The sequence below is a fragment of the Aotus nancymaae genome, unplaced genomic scaffold, assembly GCF_030222135.1.
Source record: "Aotus nancymaae isolate 86718 unplaced genomic scaffold, 86718_ANA_hifiasm-v0.15.2.pri h1tg000038l, whole genome shotgun sequence".
Lineage (NCBI taxonomy): Eukaryota > Metazoa > Chordata > Mammalia > Primates > Aotidae > Aotus > Aotus nancymaae.
Genome location: NW_026988452.1, coordinates 5,926,775 through 5,947,689, shown reverse-complemented (window position 1 = coordinate 5,947,689; position 20,915 = coordinate 5,926,775). Strand labels below are relative to the sequence as shown.

The 20,915-nt window shown below is 43.7% G+C and overlaps 1 protein-coding gene and 1 pseudogene across 1 annotated transcript in view; one reads left to right on the top strand and one right to left on the bottom strand.

The window, feature by feature from the left end:
* The window catches only part of APRG1 (APRG1 tumor suppressor candidate), a 29,811-nt gene extending 11,576 nt beyond the window's left edge, over positions 1-18,235 (top strand). The window contains 4 exon segments of the mRNA XM_021666587.2: positions 5,312-5,535; positions 5,537-5,552; positions 17,951-18,191; positions 18,193-18,235. Coding sequence (XP_021522262.2) covers positions 5,326-5,535; positions 5,537-5,552; positions 17,951-18,191; positions 18,193-18,235 — 510 coding nt within the window. The 5' untranslated portion in view covers positions 5,312-5,325.
* Positions 1,119-1,395, bottom strand: LOC105719533 (small integral membrane protein 13-like; annotated as a pseudogene).
* Positions 18,236-20,915: the final 2,680 nt, after the last annotated feature.

The window sequence follows — 20,915 nt, the reverse complement described above, 5'->3', positions numbered from 1 at the left end:
GGGGGAGGGTTGGCATAAGCACTGCCTTGGACACCATAGCTAGTGTTTCACTAGGTCGTGTGGCCCCCAAGTGCTCTGGCTCCAAGCCCATGACAGGACCAGGACTTGCCCAGGAATTGCGGTCCTTGTGGTGTAGACTGCCTCTCAAGTTTCTTTAGAACCCCAGAGCACTTTAGCCCATGGAGGCAAGACTTGCCAGAACCCAAGTTCTGACTGTTGGAATGAGTGATTCCCTCTGGCTGGCGACAGTCTCGCTCTGTCGCCAGGTGCCAGGCTGGAGTGCAGTGGCGCGATCTCGGCTCACTGCAACCTCCGCCTCCCGGGTTCAAGCAATTCTCCTGCCTCTGGCTGGGGCTTTTCTAAATGCTCCTTCCGTGGTTGTTGCCTGAGTTCTGCCTGGTGTTGTTTTCTGCTGTGAGGCAAGCACTGATTTCCAACGCAAAGTCCCACAGTCACTGTGCTGTCCCCCCTCAAGTGCACAGGTTATCTCTCCTTGCCTCATGGCTGCAGCTGGAGAATGGGGGATGAATGGCATAGGCATCTCAAGACTGTCTTTCCTGCCCTCTTGAATGTCTCTTTCAGTGATATGAAGTTAAAACCAGGTACTGTAATCACTCGCCTGATTTTAGGTTCTCGTCGAGGTGCATTTTTGTGTGTGTGGATAATTGTTCAATTTGATATTCTGTGTTGAGGACAATTGGTGGAGGCTTCTATTCGGCCATCTCGCTCCAACTCCTGGCTATTATTATTTTGAACAAACTTATCTATCAGATCAATTAAGAATAAGAAAGATAAAACTGTATTTTACCTTCACTTATTCCTTCTCTCATGCCCTTCCTTTCTTTAGTAGATCTGAATTTCTGACCTGTATAATTTTCTTCTGTCAGAAGAACTTCTTTTAAAAATTCTTGTAAGGTAGGTCTACTGGTAACAACTTCTCTCAGTTTTTGTTTGTCTGAGAAAGTCTTTGAGTCTTTGTCTTTCTTTCTTTTTTCTTTTTTTTTGGAATTAAAGTTTAAGTGTTCTTCAGTCATTTAGTAAATTTCAAAGCCAAGTCACTAAAGACAGAGGCTAGCAATTTCCTTCCATCAGTCACTAATAACAGACTATGACTGGGGTCAGTGGCCTTTATCAGCAGGTGCCCTCCTTGGTGAGTGAATCTGATCCTGTGAGAAGAGAATGAAGTGTCTTCTTCAGTTTCTTACCCTGGAGGCTCTTGATTTCCCTCTTGGGATTCTGTGTCTCCCATCAGTTCTTGCAGAAACTTGAATTTAGATCTTAAAAAGATGCTGTACAAAATATGATGCATACCCCACTCATCACATACCATCAGCAGCAGGACGGTCGACAGTGTGGCCTTGAACACAAGCCAGTTAGCCCAATATTGTGCCACATCTTGGGGGGAGAAGGGTGGTTGGCTCAGGGCACCTGGCATGTACTGTGGAGGGAATAGGTGAGTAGGCAGATGGTGTGTCCCAGGCTTCAGTGGAGGGTATCCAGCATGGCAGGGCACCCCTTGTCCTTCACTTCAAAAAAATGATTTAAAAAATATATACATAGATGTACTTATTTTGGGGATATAGGTGATAATTCAATAAATTCATTTAATCTGTAAGGATTAAATCAGTCTATGACATTTGTCATCTTAAATATTTGTATTTTCTTTATGCTAGAAACATTTATTCTCTTCTAGCAATTAAAAAAAAATTAAACTTTTTTTTACAGATGATGTCTCACTCTGTCACCCAGGTTAGACTGCAATGGTGTAACATATCTCACTGCAGCCTCAAACTCCCAGGCTCAAGTGATCCTCCCACCTCAGCCTCTTGAGTAGCTGAGATTGCAGGTGCATACCACCATGGCTGGCTACTTTTTACAAAATTTTTTGGTAGAGACAGAGTTTCACTATGTTGCTCAGGCTGGTTTCGAACTCCTAGGCTCAAGCAATCCTTCTGCCTTGGCCTCCCAAAATGTTGGGATTATAGGCATGAGCCACCACACCTGGCCTCTTCTAGCTATTTTGAAATATACAATAAGTTTATTGTAAACTATAGTCACTGTAATTATCTATTAAACATTAGGTCTTAGTTCTTCTGTCAAACTGTGTACTTGTACCTGTTAATCAACCTCTCTGTATGCCCCTCTCTCCTTCCCAGCCTCTGGTAACTACTGATCTACTCTATACTTCATATTGAAATATACTTTTTAAGCTCCCACATACGGGTGAGAACATGTGACATTTGTCTGGTTCTGAGCCTATTCTATTTCCTCAAACTGTTTTTGCCTTTTAGTCTGCCTTGGCATTTTCTTTTTTGAGACCCAGACCTGGTGTCTTGCATGTTGGGTTCAGATAACTTGTCTTTTTAGTTTATAGATCTCTGGATCAAGATAAATTATAATCAAACCTGATGTGGAGACAAATTATCCTTCATGGACTTTGAGTTTGATATGATTGTTTTTCCCCACTTAGGGGGACAGTGTGTATGTTTTGTCAGAATATTTGGTGAGCAGATGGGTGGATTATTTTCAGCTGAAAACAGATTATTTTCAGCTCTCTGCCAACCAGACACTTCGTAAGTTGTACCTCCTTCATCATTTGTGATTGGTGGGGTCATATGACCAGTTTTTATTTTGTTTTTTGCATTTTTTTTTTTTTTTTTTTTGAGACAGAGTCTCACTCTGTCTCCCAGGCTGGAGTGCAGTGGCACGATCTTAGCTCACTGCAGCCTCTCCCTCCTGGGTTCAAGCAGTTCTTGTGCCTCAGCCTCCTGAGTAGCTGGGATTACAGACCTGTGCCAGCACACCTGGCTAATTTTTGTATTTTTAGTACAGACAGGGTTTTTCCTTGTTGGCCAGGCTCATCTCGAACTCTTGACCTAAGGTGATCCACCCACATCAACCTCCCCAAGTACTGAGATTACAGGCGTGAGCCACTGCGCCTGGCCACATGACCAGTTTTAGACAATGAGTTTTGAGAACTTATAATACTTATAAGGGCTGAAGTTCTACTTGATGAAATGAGACTTTCTAGAATTCTTTTCTTCTGTCTCTCATGATAACCAGCTATGTTTCTTCAGCTGGTAACTAAATGAATGCATGTGGAGCAACATCCCAGCTGACATGTGGTCTCAGTGAGAAATAAGCCTCTGTTGTTTAAGCCATTATTGTCTGGGAGTTGCTTGTTATCTTAGCATAGTACAGCCTAGCCTGACTGTTAACACGGCGTAACCTTACATCTTCTTTAGGTCTTGACTTACACGTAATCTTTTCCTCAAGGCCTTAAGATTGCACACATACCCACCCCATCACTCTGTCCCCTCCTCTACTTTAGATTCCTGTACAACACCTGTCTTAATGTAACATCACATAGTTTGCTCATTTATTTTATTATTCATCTCCTCCTGCCACCAGAATGGAAGCCCCTAAAGCAGTGATGGTCTGAGTTTGAGTTCCGCTGAAAGCAGACCCTTGAGACGGGCGATTTGGTGTTGGTCGTTCATTTGGAAGATGATTCTGAAGGATACAAGAAAGGGAATTGGGGGGAAAACCAGAGAAGAAAGGAAAATCAATGAAGGAGGCATTAGTAAACTTATTACTGCTGCGAACAATTCTTTGGAGATCCTCTGAGAAGCCCCGTTGAACTGAAATTCTCATATGTTTCCTACCTAGAGATAGAAAAACTGGAGTATTGTCCCCAACTCCTGCCATTGTTGGATGTAGGGAGGCTTAAACGTCTGGCACCTCCAGACCGACTTGTGCATGGGCTGAGCAAGCTTGCCTAGTGCAGAGAAAACCTTCTGGCAGAGAAGCACAGAGGTAGACACGGTTCCTGTGCGTAGGAACTGTCCAACACAGTTGCAGCTGTGTCAAGGGGACATGCAGTGGGGGTACCAGCAGAATCTACTGTAGAGATTTTCACTTTTTTTTTTTTTTTTAAATGAGACGGAGTCTCACTCTGTTGCCCAGGCTGGAGTGCAGTGGCGTGATCTCTGCTCACTGTAACCTCTACTTCTTGGGTTCAAGCACTTCTCCTGCTTCAGCCTCCTAGCCTCCTGAGTAGCTGGCATTATAGGCACATGCCACCATGCGTGGCTAATTTTTGTATTTTTAGTAGAGATGGGGTTCACCATGTTGGTCAGGCTGATCTTGAACACTTAACCTTGTGATCCACCCACCTCGGCCTCCCAAAGTGCTGGGATTACAGGCATGAACCACCACACCTGGCCAAGATTTTTGCTTTTTATTCCCTGGTGTATCCCCAGCCCCTAAACAGTGTTTGACAAATTTTAAATAAAAATGAATGAGTACACTATAGTGGACATTCACTGGATGTGTCCCCACCATCCATTTGCCCATTTGTAATTAACCCTTTCCCTTTTTTCCCTTGGGATGCTACCTCTCCCCATTTCTCAGCCTGGGGCTTTGGTTTGGAATTGGACTGAGGTCTAGTCACTGGGTGTGGACTACCTCCTCAGCCCCCACTCTGAAGACTTAATATAATCAACCTTTCTTACTCACCTCCCCCTCCCCACCACAGTTATCTGTTTAAAAATGGACACATGACCCATTTGGGACCAATGAGAGTGATTTGGGGGTTTATTCTCTCTTTCTCTGCGAGGATGTGAGGTCTGGAACAGCTGCAGTCATTTCACCACCATGGGAAACCTGCATCGTCTGAACTGACTGCATGAAGCCCAAAGAGAAAGCTAATAAGAAGGCAGAGAGAGGAGGAAGAGAGTCTGGGTCTTTGAAATATCTTTTGGAGTTGCTGGATCAAGTCTCACTTGAAGCTAGAACTAAACCTGCACTTTAATTTACATATCCAGTAAAGAGTTCTTTATGTTGTAAGCCAGTTTGAGGGGGATTTTCGTCACTATGGCTAAAAGAACCCTTGCTTATTCTACACCTAACTCACAGGCTTGTTGTGAGGTTTAAATAAAATAGTACTTAGTGAAGTCTGGTACACAGATAACACTCAATGAATGGTAAGCAATGCTGTTACAATGTATTCACTTTTACAGAGTTATATGACCTTCTTATTCTCCAACGTTGGCATGTTTCTGTTATTTTTTTCAGTATTATTTAATTTCTTCCCCAAAGGAGAGAGGCTGAGTATTGCCCAGCCACAGGCTCTCAACCACAAGCCCGAGCCTCAGATTCTCCTCACACAGCCACAGCTGGAGAACGATACACGGCCCACGTGGTGTGGTTCTAATTCCTCTGACATCTCATTTTCACTGTTTGGCAATATTTGTCTCATCAAGCTTACACATAAATGTTTTCAGCAAAGTGCTCCAAATGCCTTTTTCAGGAATCCGAATCCACATGAAAACAATGGCAACAAGAGAAAGGTGTAAACTTTCCAGAACAGGCCCAGAATTTGGAAATGTGATAAAGAGGTTATTGTGCGCCCGAACTTTTCACACAAGAATTGGAGGAGATTTAACACATGGAATAATAAACAGAGGAAGGCTGGCTAATGCAGAGCAGATGGGCCTGCAGGGCAGTGCTCCACACTTCAACATGTTTCCCCTCGGACCTTTGGATTCAAGGTGCCTGCGTGCTGGTGTCTTTAGCTAAAAATAAAGCTACTGCCTTTGGGGCAATCATAAATATGGCTCATTTGATTTCTGGGGTGATTGGCGGACTAAAGTTTTCAAGAACCTACTATGTGAAAGGCATTTGACATTCACTGATGTAATCCTAACCACTACTCCATTTTGAAGGAAAAAAATGAAGGCTCTGAAAGTGTAAATCACTTACCAAAGGGTACACGGCCAGGATGAGCGTGGAGCCAGGATCACCCCAGGTCTGTCTCATTCTGTATGTCATGGCTCTGCAAACTGGGACAATAGGTGAGCAGGGAAAAGAGTCACAGCTACATAAAATTGAGGCGGACACTCTCTCTCTCTCTCTCTCTCTCTCTCACACACACACACACTCTCTCTCTCTCTCTCTCACTCACACACACACTCTCTCTCTCTCTCTTACATAGTAATAGCCTTATTAAGGTATAATTGATGTACAATAAGCTGTATATTTTTCTTTTTGAGATGGAGTCTCTGTCGCCCAGACTGGGGTGCAGTGGCGCAATCTTGGCTCACCGCAAACTCCGCCTCCTGGGCGCAAGTGATTCTCCTGCCTCAACCTCCTGAGTAGCTGGGATTACAGGTGCCCACCACGATGCCCAGCTACTTTTTGTATTTTTAGTAGAGATGGGGTTTCACCATGTTGGCCAGGCTGTTCTTGAACTCCTGACCTCAGGTGATCCTCCCACCTCTGCCTCCCAAAGTGCTGGGATTACAGGCATGAGCCACTGCGCCTGGCCAGCTGTATATATTTAAAGAATACTTTGTTTACAAAAATAAACTTATCAGTAGTTTTAGAGACTGCCATTTGAGCAACCATAGTCTACCTCCATAGAGGCTTGGTAGGCTTACCACAATTTAACCTCACTCTTCCATCATTCATTCTCTGCTCTGTGAAACAAGTACTGTACTCTTCTTCAAGCCCAGGTGAATAGGGCTTTTCTAGGAAATTCTTTGGAATTATAAGAAAATAATTCCTTCTACGAGAAAGGAAAAAGTGGTGGCTTTTGAAGTAGATTATTTACCATCTCTCTCAAGAGAGATAAACCATAATCCTTAACAAAATCATATTCTAATGACGTCATTGGCCACAGCATCTTCTATCCCAAGGGAGATGCAAATAACTAAATTCCTGTCCTGATGCAAATATAAGAAATGCAGTGATGACCTAACAAGTCTGGTTTCCTTCTTGTCCTTGCTATACTCTGTTTACCCCCATTTCAAATTATCTCTTCCTCATTTCTCCATATTATTTAATTTAGTAAGCAAATGTCCCCTGGCATAAGCTGTGTAAATATTATAACTGAATTACTGTCTGTTTACTTAACTCATTACAGAAAACTATGATAAGGTTTTTAATTACAAAATTAGCCTGGCAAATCAATTTCTTTCATTTAATGAACTTCAGAAGGTGGTACCAAGAGGATAAAAATCATGCCCTTTCCCATGTTATTTAGGGTACTTTTTTCTAAAAATAATTATTATATAAAAATTGCCAACAACAACAATAATATTTTCTTCCTTGTCTGTTTTTGTGTGATTCCTTTAAACTGTTAATTTATGCTAAACTTGTTCAGCTAAGATTTAATAAAATACTCCTCTTGAACCCATAAAAAAAAAAAATACTATTTGATAAGTTTTGACAGTATCTGTAGCTGGGAAACCATCACCACAATCGTGATGGTGAGCATATCTAATACACTGAAAAGTTGCCTCCTGCCTTTTGTAATTCCTCTTTGCCATCCCGCCTGTCCCTCCCACTCCTCATCCCAGACAACCACTGATCTGCTTTCTGTCACTATAGATTAGTTGCATTTTCTAGAATTTCATATAAATGAAATGATACAATATGTACTATTTTTTCTTTCAGCAAAATTATTTTGAGATTCATTAATGCTATTGCTTGTTTATTCCTTTATATTGCTGAGCAGTTATTCCACTGTATGAATATGCCACAATTTGTTTATCTATTCATATACATATGGACATCTATAGATGTTTGCACTTTTGGGCTATTAAAAATCAAGTTGCTGTGAATGTAGACAAGTCTCTGTATGAAATGTATTTTCTTTTGGATAAAAGCCTAAGAATGAAATGACTAAATTATATTGTAGGTACATGTTTAACTTTTAAAGAAACTGTTAAAACTGTTTTCCAAAGTAGTTGCACCATTTTACATTCCTACTAGTAGTGTGTGAGAGTTCCAGTTCCCCCACATCTTCACCAACACTTGGTATGGTCAGTCTTTCAAATTTTTGTCATACTAATAGGCATGCAGTAGTTTTAAGTCTCTTATGGTTTTAATTTGTATTTTCCTAATAACTAATAACATTGAGTATATTTTCATGTTTTTGTTTGCCATCTATATATCTTTATTAATTGTTCATATCTTTGGCATATTTTTATTGAGTTGTTTCTTATCATTGAGTGTTGAGAGTTCTTTACATATTCTGGATAGAAGTCTTTTAATAGATATATGTTTTGCAAACATTTTCTCTAAGTCTAGGTTTGTATTTTTATTCTTATAGCAGTGTCTTTTTGAAGAGCAAAAAATTTAAATTCTGGCTAAGTCCAATTTATATTATACATTACTTTGACTTCTGTTTTACATTTTAAAAATCTACCTGGGCACAGTGGGTCATTCCTGTAATCCCAGCACTTTGGGAGGCAGAGGCAAGCAGATGACTTGAGGTTAGGAGTTTGAGACTAGCCTGGCCAATGTGGTGAAACCCTGTCTCTACTAAAAAAACAAAAATTAGTTGGGCATGGTGGCAGACGCCTGTAATCCCAGTTACTCAGGAGACTGTGGCACAAGAATCGCTTGAACCCAGGAGGCAGACGTTGCAGTGAGCCAAGATCATGCCACTGCACTCCAGCCTGGGTGACAGAGTGAGACTTCATCTCTAAATAAATAAATAAATATCTAAAAACATAAAAATCTTAGTTACATTCTGGAAGTTTCCTTGGCTTGATTTTACAACTCATGCATTTTCTCTTTGGCAGTCCATTCTATGACTCCTCAGCCTATATGTTGAATGTTTTAAATTATCAAATTTTAAATTAACCTCCCAAATAGAAATCATTTATGACTGGCTGCAGCAGCGCACACCTGTAGTCCCAGAACTTTGAGAGGCTGAAGCAGGCATATAGCTTGAGTCCAGGAGTTCATGATCAGCCTAGGAAACATAGCAAAGCCCTGTCTCTGCAAAAAATACAAAAATCATCTGGGTGTGGTGGTGCATACCTGTAGTCCTGGCTACTTGAGAGGCTAAAGCAGGAGACTCGGTTGAGCCAGGGAGGTTGAGGCTGCAGTGAGCTCTGATCACGCCACTGCACAGTAGCCCAGGTGACAGAGTGAGACCCTGTTTTAAATAAATAATCATTCATAATGTTTGCATATGGTAATCTTACATCTCCCTGATAATTAATCAGCTCAGCTATCAGGTCTATTTCCTCAGGTGTGAGTTCTACATTTGGTAAGAGGATGATGTCTGTTGCACAGAGATAGATTTCCACAGTTGGTTAGTGATTCTCAACTGAAGAATCATCTTTGTTTTGGGGGATCCCTGTTAGCCTGTCTTTGATTGTTTATTGCAGTCTACCTCCAGGAGACAGGGTGAGAATCAGACATAGAGTGGCCGGGGGCATTTCATGGGGAGGGAACTCCTCCTTCCTTCCTGATGTCACCAGTCCCCTGGAACACTGTCATAGCTCTGGGTCCTAAAGGCTCACACTCCTGGCTCCTACACGGGGGCAGACCCTGCTATTGTTGCTGCTTAGTCCAAGGGGCAATGTTAACCTCACAGTGGCTTCTTTGGTGCCCCAGCTCCTTTCCCTTCAGTTGTGCAGAGCTACTACTGCTCCCAGGCTCTGCCACCTCAAGGCTTTTTGTTTTTTGGTTTTTTGGAGATGGAGTCTCACTCTGTTGCTGCTGGAGTGCAGTGGTGCAATTTTGGCTCACTGCATCCTCTGCCTCCCAGTTTCAAGTGATTCTTCTGCCTCAACCTCCTGAGTAGCTGGGATTACCATCACCATGGCCTCCATCACCATGCCTGGTCAATTTTTGTATTTTTAGTAGAGACTGGGTTTCACCATGTTGACCAGACTGGTCTCGAACTCCTGACCTCAGGTGATCTGCCCACCTTAGCCTTCCAAAATGCTGGAGTTACAGGCATGAGCTACTGTACCTGGTCATATGACAGGTTTTAGACAATGAGTTTTGAGGACTTATGATGTGTATAACTTTAGGGCTAAACTTTTACTTGATGATGTGAGACCTTCAATGTGAGACCGTCAATGGGTCAATGAAATAATTCAAAGGGAAATTTAAAAATTTCTTAAGGCAAATGAAAATGGAAACACAGCATACAAAAACTTAAAATGTGGTAGGATTTTGAGTAAGTAGAAGAGTGTAAAGAAGAAAAGAATGTTGATCCTAGAAATATTCTGTCTGAAGTAGAAGTTGAGTATTCCTGGACTTGAACTTTGCAACTGTAGAGGAGCATCAATAATCATGACAGTTGTTTTGGCTCAACTGTGAGCAGTGATCATGAAGCCATAATAAAATTAGCACTATTTATTGGTTTTCGGTATTTACAATCGAGCTAAAATAAGAACTATGGTGATAGCATAAAATGCAAATGTCATTGAATTTGATTATATAAAGGTAGAATAACAGAAGTTTTCTTAATATCCTAATCTTTTAAATTGGTGATTCAAGAGATTACAAAGCTAGATGAAACAAGAAATAGCTGTTTATTACTTAAAATTGCAGAGGTCATCAGTAGAGCAATGCTTCTTAAAGTGCGATTCCTGAGCCAGCAGCATCAACCTCTCTTGGGATTTTGTGAGAAATGAAAATTCTTGGACCCACCCCAGACCCACTGAATTAGAAGCTCATGGGGTGGGCCCCAGCAATCTGTTTTTTTTTTTTTTTTTTTTTTTTTTTTTTTTAGATGGAGTCTCACTCCGTTGCCCAGGCTGGAGTGTAGTGGTGTGGTCTCGGCTTACTACAGCCTCCACCCTGCTGGGTTCAAATGATTCTCCTGCCTCAGCCTCCCAAGTAGCTGGGATTACAGGCATGTCCTACCACACCCAGCTGATTTTTGAATTTTTAGTAGAGACAGAGTTTCACCACATTGGCCAGGCTAGACTTGAACTCCTGACCTCAAGTGATTCACCTGCCTGGGCCTCCCAAAGTGCTGGGATTATAGGTGTGAGCCACCATGCCTGGCCTACCTCAAGGTTTTGAGTATTCTTGGAGCTACCTCCCATATGCAAGAGTGTTTGCCCATGTGATCTTCAGTATAGGGATCCTTTTAGACTCTGATTTGACTGCCTTCCATATTTCACGGAATTTTCAAGATTTCTTATACATAAGGAAACCCCTTCCAGTTTTCTGACATCGTCATGGATCAAAACCACATTTGTCTCATTTATAGAGACCTATGTTGCGGGGGGCCTTGGGCTCAGATCTTCCAACCTGAACAGAATCTGTAGGCAATATTTGCATCAGTAGAAGAATCTCTTGGTATTTGAAGGCCCCACGTGTGCAGACCACATGTGCTATGTGTTACCATAAAAGTTTGGTTTGTGGCTGGGCGTGGTGGCTCATGCCTATAATTCCAGCACTACGGGAGGCTGAGGCAGATGGATCACGAGGTCAGGAGATCGAGAACATCCTGGCTAACATGGTGAAACCCTGTCTCTACTAAAAACACAAAAAATTAGCTGGGAGTGGTGGCACACACCTGTAATCCCAGCTACTCAGGAGGCTGAGGCAGGAGAATCGCTTGAACCTGGCAGGCGGAGGTGTAGTGAGCTGAGATTGCACCTCGGCTATAGAGCGAGATTCCATCTAAAAAAAATTTTGGTTTTGTCAAACTTTGATGCTTGTATTTTCTTTGGAAAAGCAGCAGGAGGTCCGGTCCACCTGCTGAAGGGACGTATAACCATTTTTAGAGATGAAAATCTGAACGTTCCTTCCCCTATTAAAAACCTTTTGGTGGCTCCTGTCGCCCTTCAGACGAAGCCTCAACTTGCTTTCCAGGCCCTCCAAGCTCCATTTCCCACCATTTCTTCACCTCCTCTCTTGCTGTCTCTCTATTCCAGCCCCAGGTAACTTTTCCCCCTAGTTCTACAAAAGGGCCCTGCTCTCCCGCCCTTAAATATCCTGCTTTTTCTGAATGGAACATTCACCTTTCTCTCCCTGCTTCCTTTCCTCTGATTCTGATTCATCCTCCTTTCTCAGTGGGCTCAGACACCTCTGGGGTCCTGACTCACATCCACAGAGCCTCTCCTCTGATTCAGTTGTGGCTGTGGCTGCAGCCCTGAGTGGACCACTCCGAGTCATGCTCTCCACTCTGCAGAAGGTTCTGATGGGATCTGGCCCCCACACCCACACTTGTGACCTTGACGATGGGTCCTTATTTGCCTGTTCCTCCTTCCTGAGTGTCTTGCTTCCTGGGATCAGATCCCAGATAAGCCATCCATACCTGATTCCTTGTCTTAGGCTCTATTTTCAGGGCATGGGAGGAACTCAAGCTAAGCCATTTATAGTCTGGATTAGAGCCCTGTGGTTTTCCACGGGGTAAAAATGCTAATTTTAGATCTGGAGAGATCTCAGTGAACCCTATACCAGGTAGCAACTGTCTGGTGGGAGGTGCACAATTTCATTTGGAACCTAGGAAAAATCCAAGCTTTCATTTTCATTTCTAGATACCCTAGGGCTTCTTCTAATCTCTGTTACGTTGAGACAGCCCAGAGTAGTGGGAAGAACAGAATTTGGAATGGGTCTTCAGATTCTGGCTCAGTCATACTCCTGCTGTGTAGTCTGGCAGAAATCATTTAAAATTTCAGAGGCCATTTCTTTGTTTGCTAAAAAGAAATGAACTAACAGATGCTCTTGTGACTCAAAGGATGTCCATCAGGACAGGATGCTGCATAGAAGCGTGTTACTTAGACAGCCTGGGCATTCATTTCCTCCTCATGTAAATGAAGGGCTTGCCTTAGAGACGGCTAAGGTACTTTCTGCTGTTATTCTAGAGACAGTTCTTCTTTTCAAACTTGATGGTGGGATGCAGGCAGCATCTGTCTTGCTTGACGTAGAACACTGGTACATAACACATCCAGGAGTCAGGCTGCGTGGGTTGAATCCAGTTCTCATAGCTGCGTGAGCTTGGCCAGGTTTCCTAGTCTCATTGCATCTTAATTCACTCATCTCTTAAATGGGGTGATAAGAGCACCTACCATAGGGCTGTTGAGAGGACTAAGCAAGGTCGCACATGCAAAGTGCCTGTTTGATGTGGTGGATTAAAGATGGTGCAAATTCTTTGCTACTCCTCCCCTTGAAAGGGGGAGTCTAGCTTCCCTCCCCTTGAGCCTGGGCCAGCCTGGGTGGCTTGACTGGCCAGTAGAGTAAAGCAGAAGTGATATTCTGGGACTTCTGAGGCTGGGTCATAAGAAACCTCACAGCTTTCCCCCCGGTGTCTTGGCACATGGCCTCTGGGAGCCTGACCCCATCACGTAAGAAGTCTGACTCCCTTGAGCACCATGTGGTAGAGACCCCATGTAGGTGCCACGATCAACAGTCCCAGTTGAGCTCAGCCATTCAGCCATTCCCTCCAAGGTACCAGGCATGTGAATGAGGCTGCGTTAGGTCCTCCAAAAAAAAAGCCCAGCCATCTGCTGGCTACCACTAAGTAACCTCAGCCAATGCCACATGAAACAGAACTGAATTGCCCAGCCAAGCCCTGCCCACATTACTGCCCACAGAAGTGTAGGATATAACAAAGTAGCACTGAGGTGGGAGGATTGCTTGAGCCCAGAAGTTCTAGTCCAGCCTGAGCAACGCAGCAAGAGTTTCTCTCTAAGAATGAATAAATGAATGAATAAAAATAATAAAGTAGTTATTTTAAGCCACTAAGTTCTGGGGCAGTTTGTTATGTGGCAATAGATAACTGAAACACTTGGCATATAATAAATGCTTAATAGATACAAGTCAGAGCATTTTGATGTCAGATTTCATTAGCCATGATCAATAGGTAAGAGTAGCCAAGTTTAGGGGAGATTACTGCCCTGGTCCCACCTTCCACGACCTCCTCTGTCTCTACCCCTGGCGTTTTCCAAGCAATGCTGGGACTTCTTTTTCCATCTGGTGCACAGTGTGCCTTCATCTTCTAAAAACCTCATAAGTCCTTGTTAACCATCTGCCTTCTACATAAAGGACACCCCACCAAACAGCCCCCGGACTACTTTTTATTGAGACAGGGTCTCGCTCTGTCACCCAGGCTGGAGTGCAGTGGTGTGATCACAGCTCACTGCAGCCTTGACCTCCCGGGCTCAAGTAATCCTCCCACCTCAGCCTCCTGTGTAGCTGGAACCATAGGCATGTGCCGCCATGTCTAGCTAATTGTTTAATTTTTTTGTAGAGGTGAGTCCTCACGGTGTTGCCCAAACTGATCTTGAATTCCTGGGCTTAAGTGATCCTCTTGCCTTGGCCTCCCAAAGTGATGGAATTACAGGTGTGAGCCACCGCACCTGGCCCAAACCATTTCTAATTCTACCTCTGCCATCATAATCTTCATGGATAACCTTGGACCTACTTTCTGGCCCCATTTCTCCATTTTAATTTTAATTTAATTTAATTTATTTAGTTTTTCGAGATGGGGTCTCACTCTGTCACTCAGGCTGGAGTGCAGTGGCACTATCTCAGCTCACTGCAATCTCCACCTCCCAGGTTCAAGCGATTCTTCTGCTTCAGCATCCTGAATGGCTGGGATTATGGCATGCACCACCACGCCTGGCTAATTTTTGTATTTTTGGTAGAGATGGGGCTTTACCATGTTGGCCAGGCTGGTCTCGAATGCCTGGCCTCAAGTTATCTGCCTGCCTTGGCCTCCCAAAGTGCTGGGATCACAGATGTGAGCCCCGTGCCTAGCCTCCATTTTAAAATGAAGGTAGAAGTGGAGACTTTCTGGGGCACATCCTGTTTCTGATGTAGGTGCATAGCACGTTTCCCCCACTGCACCTGCTCCTTTACAACCTTTAACTTTTTGGTACTTCTTTTCTTCCTTCATCCATTGTCTTTATCTCTTTTCCCCCATTGTTAAGCTTCCCCCCATTGGTAAGTCCAATCTCACTTTCATAAAGCAAAACCCTTCCCTGATCTCATATAATCCTCCAGTGACCATCTGATTTATCTTCATTTCTTACTTCCACCACGCTGCTCTTTAACTGGCAAACTCTCAACCCTTCAGGGCTCAGCTGAGATGTTGCCACTTCAAGGAAGTTTTTTTTTTTTTTTTTTTTTTTTTTTTTGAGATAAAATCTTACTCTCTCACCCAGACTGGAGCGCAGTGGCTCAATCTCAGCTCACCGCAACTTCTGCCTCCCAGGCTCAAGGGATTTTCCTGCCTCAGCATCCTGAATAGCTGGGATTACAGGTGCATGCCACCATGCCCTGCTAATTTTTGTATTTTTAGTAAAGACGGTGTTTCACCATGTTGGCCAGGCTGGTCTTGAACTCCTGACCTCAAATGATCCACCCGCCTTGGCCTCCCAAAGTGCTGGGATTACAGGCGTGAGCCATTGAGACCAGCCCAGGGGAGTCTTTAGAGACCTCCTCCCACCCTACACAGTTCTTTTCTTCCGTAGTCTTACAGCACTCTTACTGACCCTCTCCCCCATTTCAATGCCTTTCATACTGTGATAGACTGCTCTCTGCAATGGCATGCCATATTCATTACAATAGATCAAGCAGTTAGCCCTCTTGGGTACTGGCACATTGATCTCTGCAGCTCTCCTTTCTCATCGGCTGACACCGCCACCACCAGTATCTTCTGATACTAACACCACCACCATTGGTTAAAGCTTTCTATACGCCAGGAATTGTTCTAATCACATTACATGACTCTCGCCAATAACTCTGTGAGTAGGTATTCTTATCCGCATCCTACAGCTGAGGAAACAATCTTGGAGAGGTTAAGGAAGCTGTTTTGCTACTGGTCAATATTAGAGCTGAGGTTCAAACCCAGGAAGCTGACTCCTGAGTCAATGAAGCCTTTTTGGGAAAGATTTAATCTCTGGTATTGGCCTTGGGCTTTGATACGCTTTGTCCTTTATTGTTTTTTTCACAACGAATGAACCTCGTATGTGCAGTTTTCCCTGCTTCCCTGTGCCCTGTTTCCTAAATGTGACTGTTGGTGTCTTGGTGGCCTAGAAGCGCCTCCAGCTCCCCACATGGATACCCTGGGTTCAAAATGCATCTTCTTTCCTGTACCAAACACTCTCTCCTTATCACCTGCGTTCACTAAAGACCCCACAGCACCCTACAGTGAAAAATCAGCACTGGGAGGAGAGGTGCATTCTGAGCTGTCATTACAGTATCGTAGTAGATTATGCATTCTTGAAGTTTCAGCTCTCATGGCTTCATGGATGGAGATCTGAGGCTCCTGATGGGATTCACCCCCATCTGAATCAGAGGGCTGTAATGGAGTAGGGCAAACAGAGACATTCCATTACAGACAAAGTCAAACCACAATGAACAACCACAGCCAAAGGAAATAGAAGAAAGAAAAGACAAGACAAAAAACACTTATATACAGAATGGCGAGTTACTGAAAGACCAACAGTTTACCTACATCATAAAATTCTGGAACGAAGATATGGCCGAGTTTCTTGATTCTTTTATAAAAAAGCTTTAGACTAGTATTTCTTGAGTTCCTCATGTACAGGCAACTGAATGGACGTTGGGTGGCAAGCAGACCACCAATTTTAGGTACATGTTTCAAAAGACTCATCAAATTTTTAGAAATAATAATAAAGCATAATATTTTAAACTTGTTAGTCATTTTCATATCAGTAATGGGGAAATATTACTGGAATTTAATCATTTACAAGCTCTGTATCTGGGTCTATGGTATCTATCTGTTTCACAACAAGTCATTTTTAAATGGTTTTCATACTTTTTATTTGTATAGATCCTAATTCATAATTATAGGTGGTTGCAAATGACAGTAAGTTCTTGGTGGCTATCTAAAATTATTCTGAGTATTTAGATAGAAGAGGACCCAAAAATTATGTTGTGATTTCATGCAAAACACTAACTTAAGTGTTTGCCAGATGCTAAGTTGACAAACATACTTTATTCCGAGTATTGGATGGTTCAGCTCTGGAGATAGCAGCCAATGGATTCTGTCGTGGTTTGAACTACATCGACTTGCTTAGGCTCAGTTATGTTTCCCAGAATCCCCTTCTCTGAGTGGTCTCCAGTTAGAATTGGTCCAAAGAAGAATTTGTACAAGGTTTGGAAGGCAGAAGTGAAGCAGCAGCCATTAATCTCTGAAGATTGTCAGGGCTGGGTGTGACAGGCGGGTTCTATTCATCCTTCCTGTCCTCCACTCCATGACCTGGTATTCTTCCCTCCTGATGACCTTGTTGACCTGCAGGGGTCCTGGCCCATCACAAGATGCATGGGGAATGTAATTTGTTTGTCATTTCATCTCCAGTGCGTGGTGCAGATCCTGTCTTATCAGTATCGTAATGTGCATTGAATAAACACATGTGCATGTCTTGATGTGCATTGATTTTGGGCTACCCAGCACTGGGAAATAATAATACAGTTTTCTTCTGGAGAATCATCCCTGTCCCACATTTAGTCAGTGTATGTTGGGTAAAGTTTATGTCATCCCTAGCTTCACTGACCACATGAGTTCAGCCAGGCCCATCAAATTACTACATTCCCTTGGCTACAGTGATTGGTTTGGGATGGAACACAATTCAGCTTGAGCCAATAAGATGTGGTGAGTCTTTTGCTGTGACTGTCCCAACAGAGGCACGTGACCTCTTCTGCTGTACCTGAACCTGGAAGGATACAGGCCCGACTCTGTGGGCAGCCATTTTGGTGCCACACTGAGCCTGAGAATGAAGCCAACATGTGAATAACAAAGTAATGAGAAAAAGCAAGACTGGGTTCTGATAATATTTGAGTCCCTGGACTGAGCTGCGCCTGAAGTCAATGTCCCCTGGATTTCAATTATATGAAACAATAACCACCCTCTCCCCTAATTTTTCCCTCAAACCACTATGGAGTGGGATTTCTGTGATGTGGAGCATAAAATCTCCACTCATACCAAATAGTTTTCAATTTCCCTTTAGGAGCAAAACACCTTTTTCAAATGAATGTTTACATAGAACCCCATTTCACAGCAAGGTTAATAGCAGCGCTCATGAGGACCAGGCCCTGCTCTCCTGCTCTCCATCCCCCAAGTTCTGAAGCAGTTCCTGACACCTCTGTGGAAGGCTGGTCTTGGCAGAACACAGTTAAAAAACCATTAATTTAGCCCATGTCTCTTATTTTAAAGGTAAGAAAAGTGAAGTTCAGAAGAGGGAGGGGACTGACTGAATCCCAGCTGCTGGCAGACCTGGGACTGCAAACCAGCCTTCCATTGCTGCTCGCAGGTGTCTCTTCTCACGTGGGATCACAGCATCGGAGGGAATGAAAAGAGGAAGAGGCTGCGATGGAGCAGCACAGCAGGTGCGCGGGGATGCCTGGAAAACGGAATTAGGAGGGCCCTGGGTCAGCACTGCTCTGCACTGGCTGGGCTAGGGCTATCCTGATTCTAGAATTATCTTGGTTCCTGGGATAGAAATGTCCCCAGAGTAGAGAAGTTCAGTTCAATCCAACATCCCTATATTGCAATGAGGATAAAGACCATAGTCTCTATAGCCTGTGTGACCCAGCTGCCCATTTCTAGGAACCCATTCCTACAAAAATGACAACATGCGTGTGCAAATAGCGACAATGACACACACTGGGATGCCTTCCCAATGTGGCTTGTTACAGTAAGATAGCGGCTACATCTTGTATATCATCTTCAATATCGTGGCTAAACGATGGCACTTCATTCTGCAGAATCTTTTGCTGTAGTCAAAAAGAACAAGTCAGATCTGTATGTATGAACGTGGAAAGGTGTCCATGATTTATATTAAGTAGAAAAATTAAATTGCAGAATGATATAGTATGACTTCACTCTTACAAAAATCATTTTCCAAAACTGTGTGTAAAGGGCTAAGAATACATCCACAGTCTCAATAGTGGTTACATGTGGGGGAGGAGAGTTGGGGCTTGAGCTGGACTTTGGCCATTTAATCTGGGTGGGGGCCAGAGACTCGCTCTCACATCTGAGAATGCCGTGCTTGCTTTCCAGCCTCCTTTGCGGCACAGGCCCATGACAAAGACGCTGTTAAATCATCTTGGGTGGGAGGGGACAGGGCGTTTCCTCTATCTGGCAGAGGGGGCTGTGAGGTCAAATTCCTGATCACAGAAGTGGCGCTGTTTCCTACCGTAGCACGCAGTGGTTAGGTACTGTAGTGCTTAATGGTAGCAGAGGCAGCTTTGAACACACCAGCGCACTGGTCAGCTTTGGGGCCTTGCTCCTGGAAGCCTGGCCTGGAGCTCCCTTCCCACATTCCGTGAGCCACCCCATATCCTTCTAACAAATTCTTCTGCTTCATCGTCTAGAGTCAGCTGAGTTAGAGGGACTTCTGATTATTTTATACATGTCATCTGATACCTAAATATGTGTATACACTTTTTAACCAAACATATTTAAGAGAATACAGATGATCTCACCTAAACAAGCACACAGTGCGTAGAGGTATGTGCCTCTGCCTTGTTTTGTATTTTATTTTGTTTTTTGAGATGGAGTCTTGCTCTGTTGCCTATGCTCTCGGCTCACTGCAACCTCTGCCTCCTGGGTTCAAGCAATTCTCCTGTCTCAGCCTCCTGAGTAGCTGGGATTACAGGTGCATGCCACCACAAACTGGCTAATTTTTGTATTTTTGGTAGAGAAGAGGTTTCGGTATGTTGGCCAGGCTGGTCTCGAGCTCCTGACCTCGGGTGATCCACCCACCTCGGCCTCCCAAAGTGCTGGGATTACAGGCATGAGCCACTACATCCAGCCCCCTGCCCTATTTTGAACCAGGGTTTTCGTGAGAGAGGCGAAGGTGCTAATCATTATACAGCAACTATAGCAAATTAGGTTTGCAGTGAGATGTTTGCTCAGAAATGCTCTTTTCTTTTTAAATAAGCAACTTCCTGACCTGCAAGTTAGTCTTAGGCATGGCTCCCTCACTGGGAAAGTTGTGTCCAGTGCAGGCTGCACTTCCTACCGTCCCTGTGCATCTGCTTGTGCCTTCTTCCTCTTGGTTCTTGGGCAGATTGACCCTGTCCCCTGAAAGCTTGGTCTTCTGAGGAGACTGAAGTTTACATGTCACATAGAGCCGGGAGATCTGGCCCTGGATGAAACCAGGGGATAGCTCCCAATGGCTGCTCAATTAAGGAGTTTCCTTTGTACTTCAACTTGGGTAAGCTGGGCTGATTAATAAATGGACTTGAGAATGACAAGCCTTCATGGCCAACGTCCAAAATGTCATGTTGGTGGAAGATGGCAAAAGTCTGGTGAAAGGGATGTCGGAAGTAAAAGGAACAGGTACCGGAGAATGAGGAATCAGGATAGCATTGTCCACAACTACTGGAGGTCCTTGCTGATTTATTTCTTTGCTTTTTCAATGACCTTTTGATATTTGAATTTCACATATCCCTGTCTTAGTTTGCACCCTCCAGAAGCAGTACCTGAGACAAGGATTCAAGTGCAAGTGTCTTAATTGAGAAACAGTCATTCAGGGATCACCATTCGGGGACTGGAGAAGTAAGACGGGGAAGGAAGGGAGGAAGCCAATGGAGAGTGTTACTGAGCAGTTACCAGTGTGGGCAATTGGCGCTCAGTGCCTCTGGGGAGCTCTGGGAGACAGTGTAGAATATACAGCTCAGAGGTGTTTCACTGGAGCAAAGGGGGTCACTGGTTGGGGGTTGCTCGAGGGAGGTGTTCGTTCTCTGGCATTTCTGGCCTGCCATGTGTGTAGGCAGAGAGGGCTCCAGAGATCAGGAAGGCTTCAAAGAGTCATGGATGCTGGCTGTTGCAGGTCAGGCCACATGCACAGAAATATCGCATGCTGGTGGCGTCTGTGTGGGGCATCCACGGCATCTGCTGGAAGTTTTTTTCCTTCTTTGCACAGCTCATGAAATTTGCCTGCCTTCTAATCAGTGCGCAGAGACTGCTAGGTAAGCAAGGAGTTTCACTTGATCTTGGATGATCATAGAAGACTGATCTCATCTATATTCTTGTAAGTATCCATGTTTGTAGTCAAAATATATCAAATTGCTTAATATCCATATCACACACAGAATAAAATAACATACCTGGTTTTAAAAAAATAAGTTCAGTGGCAAAATACATACTATTTTAACAGCATTCAAATTTGAGA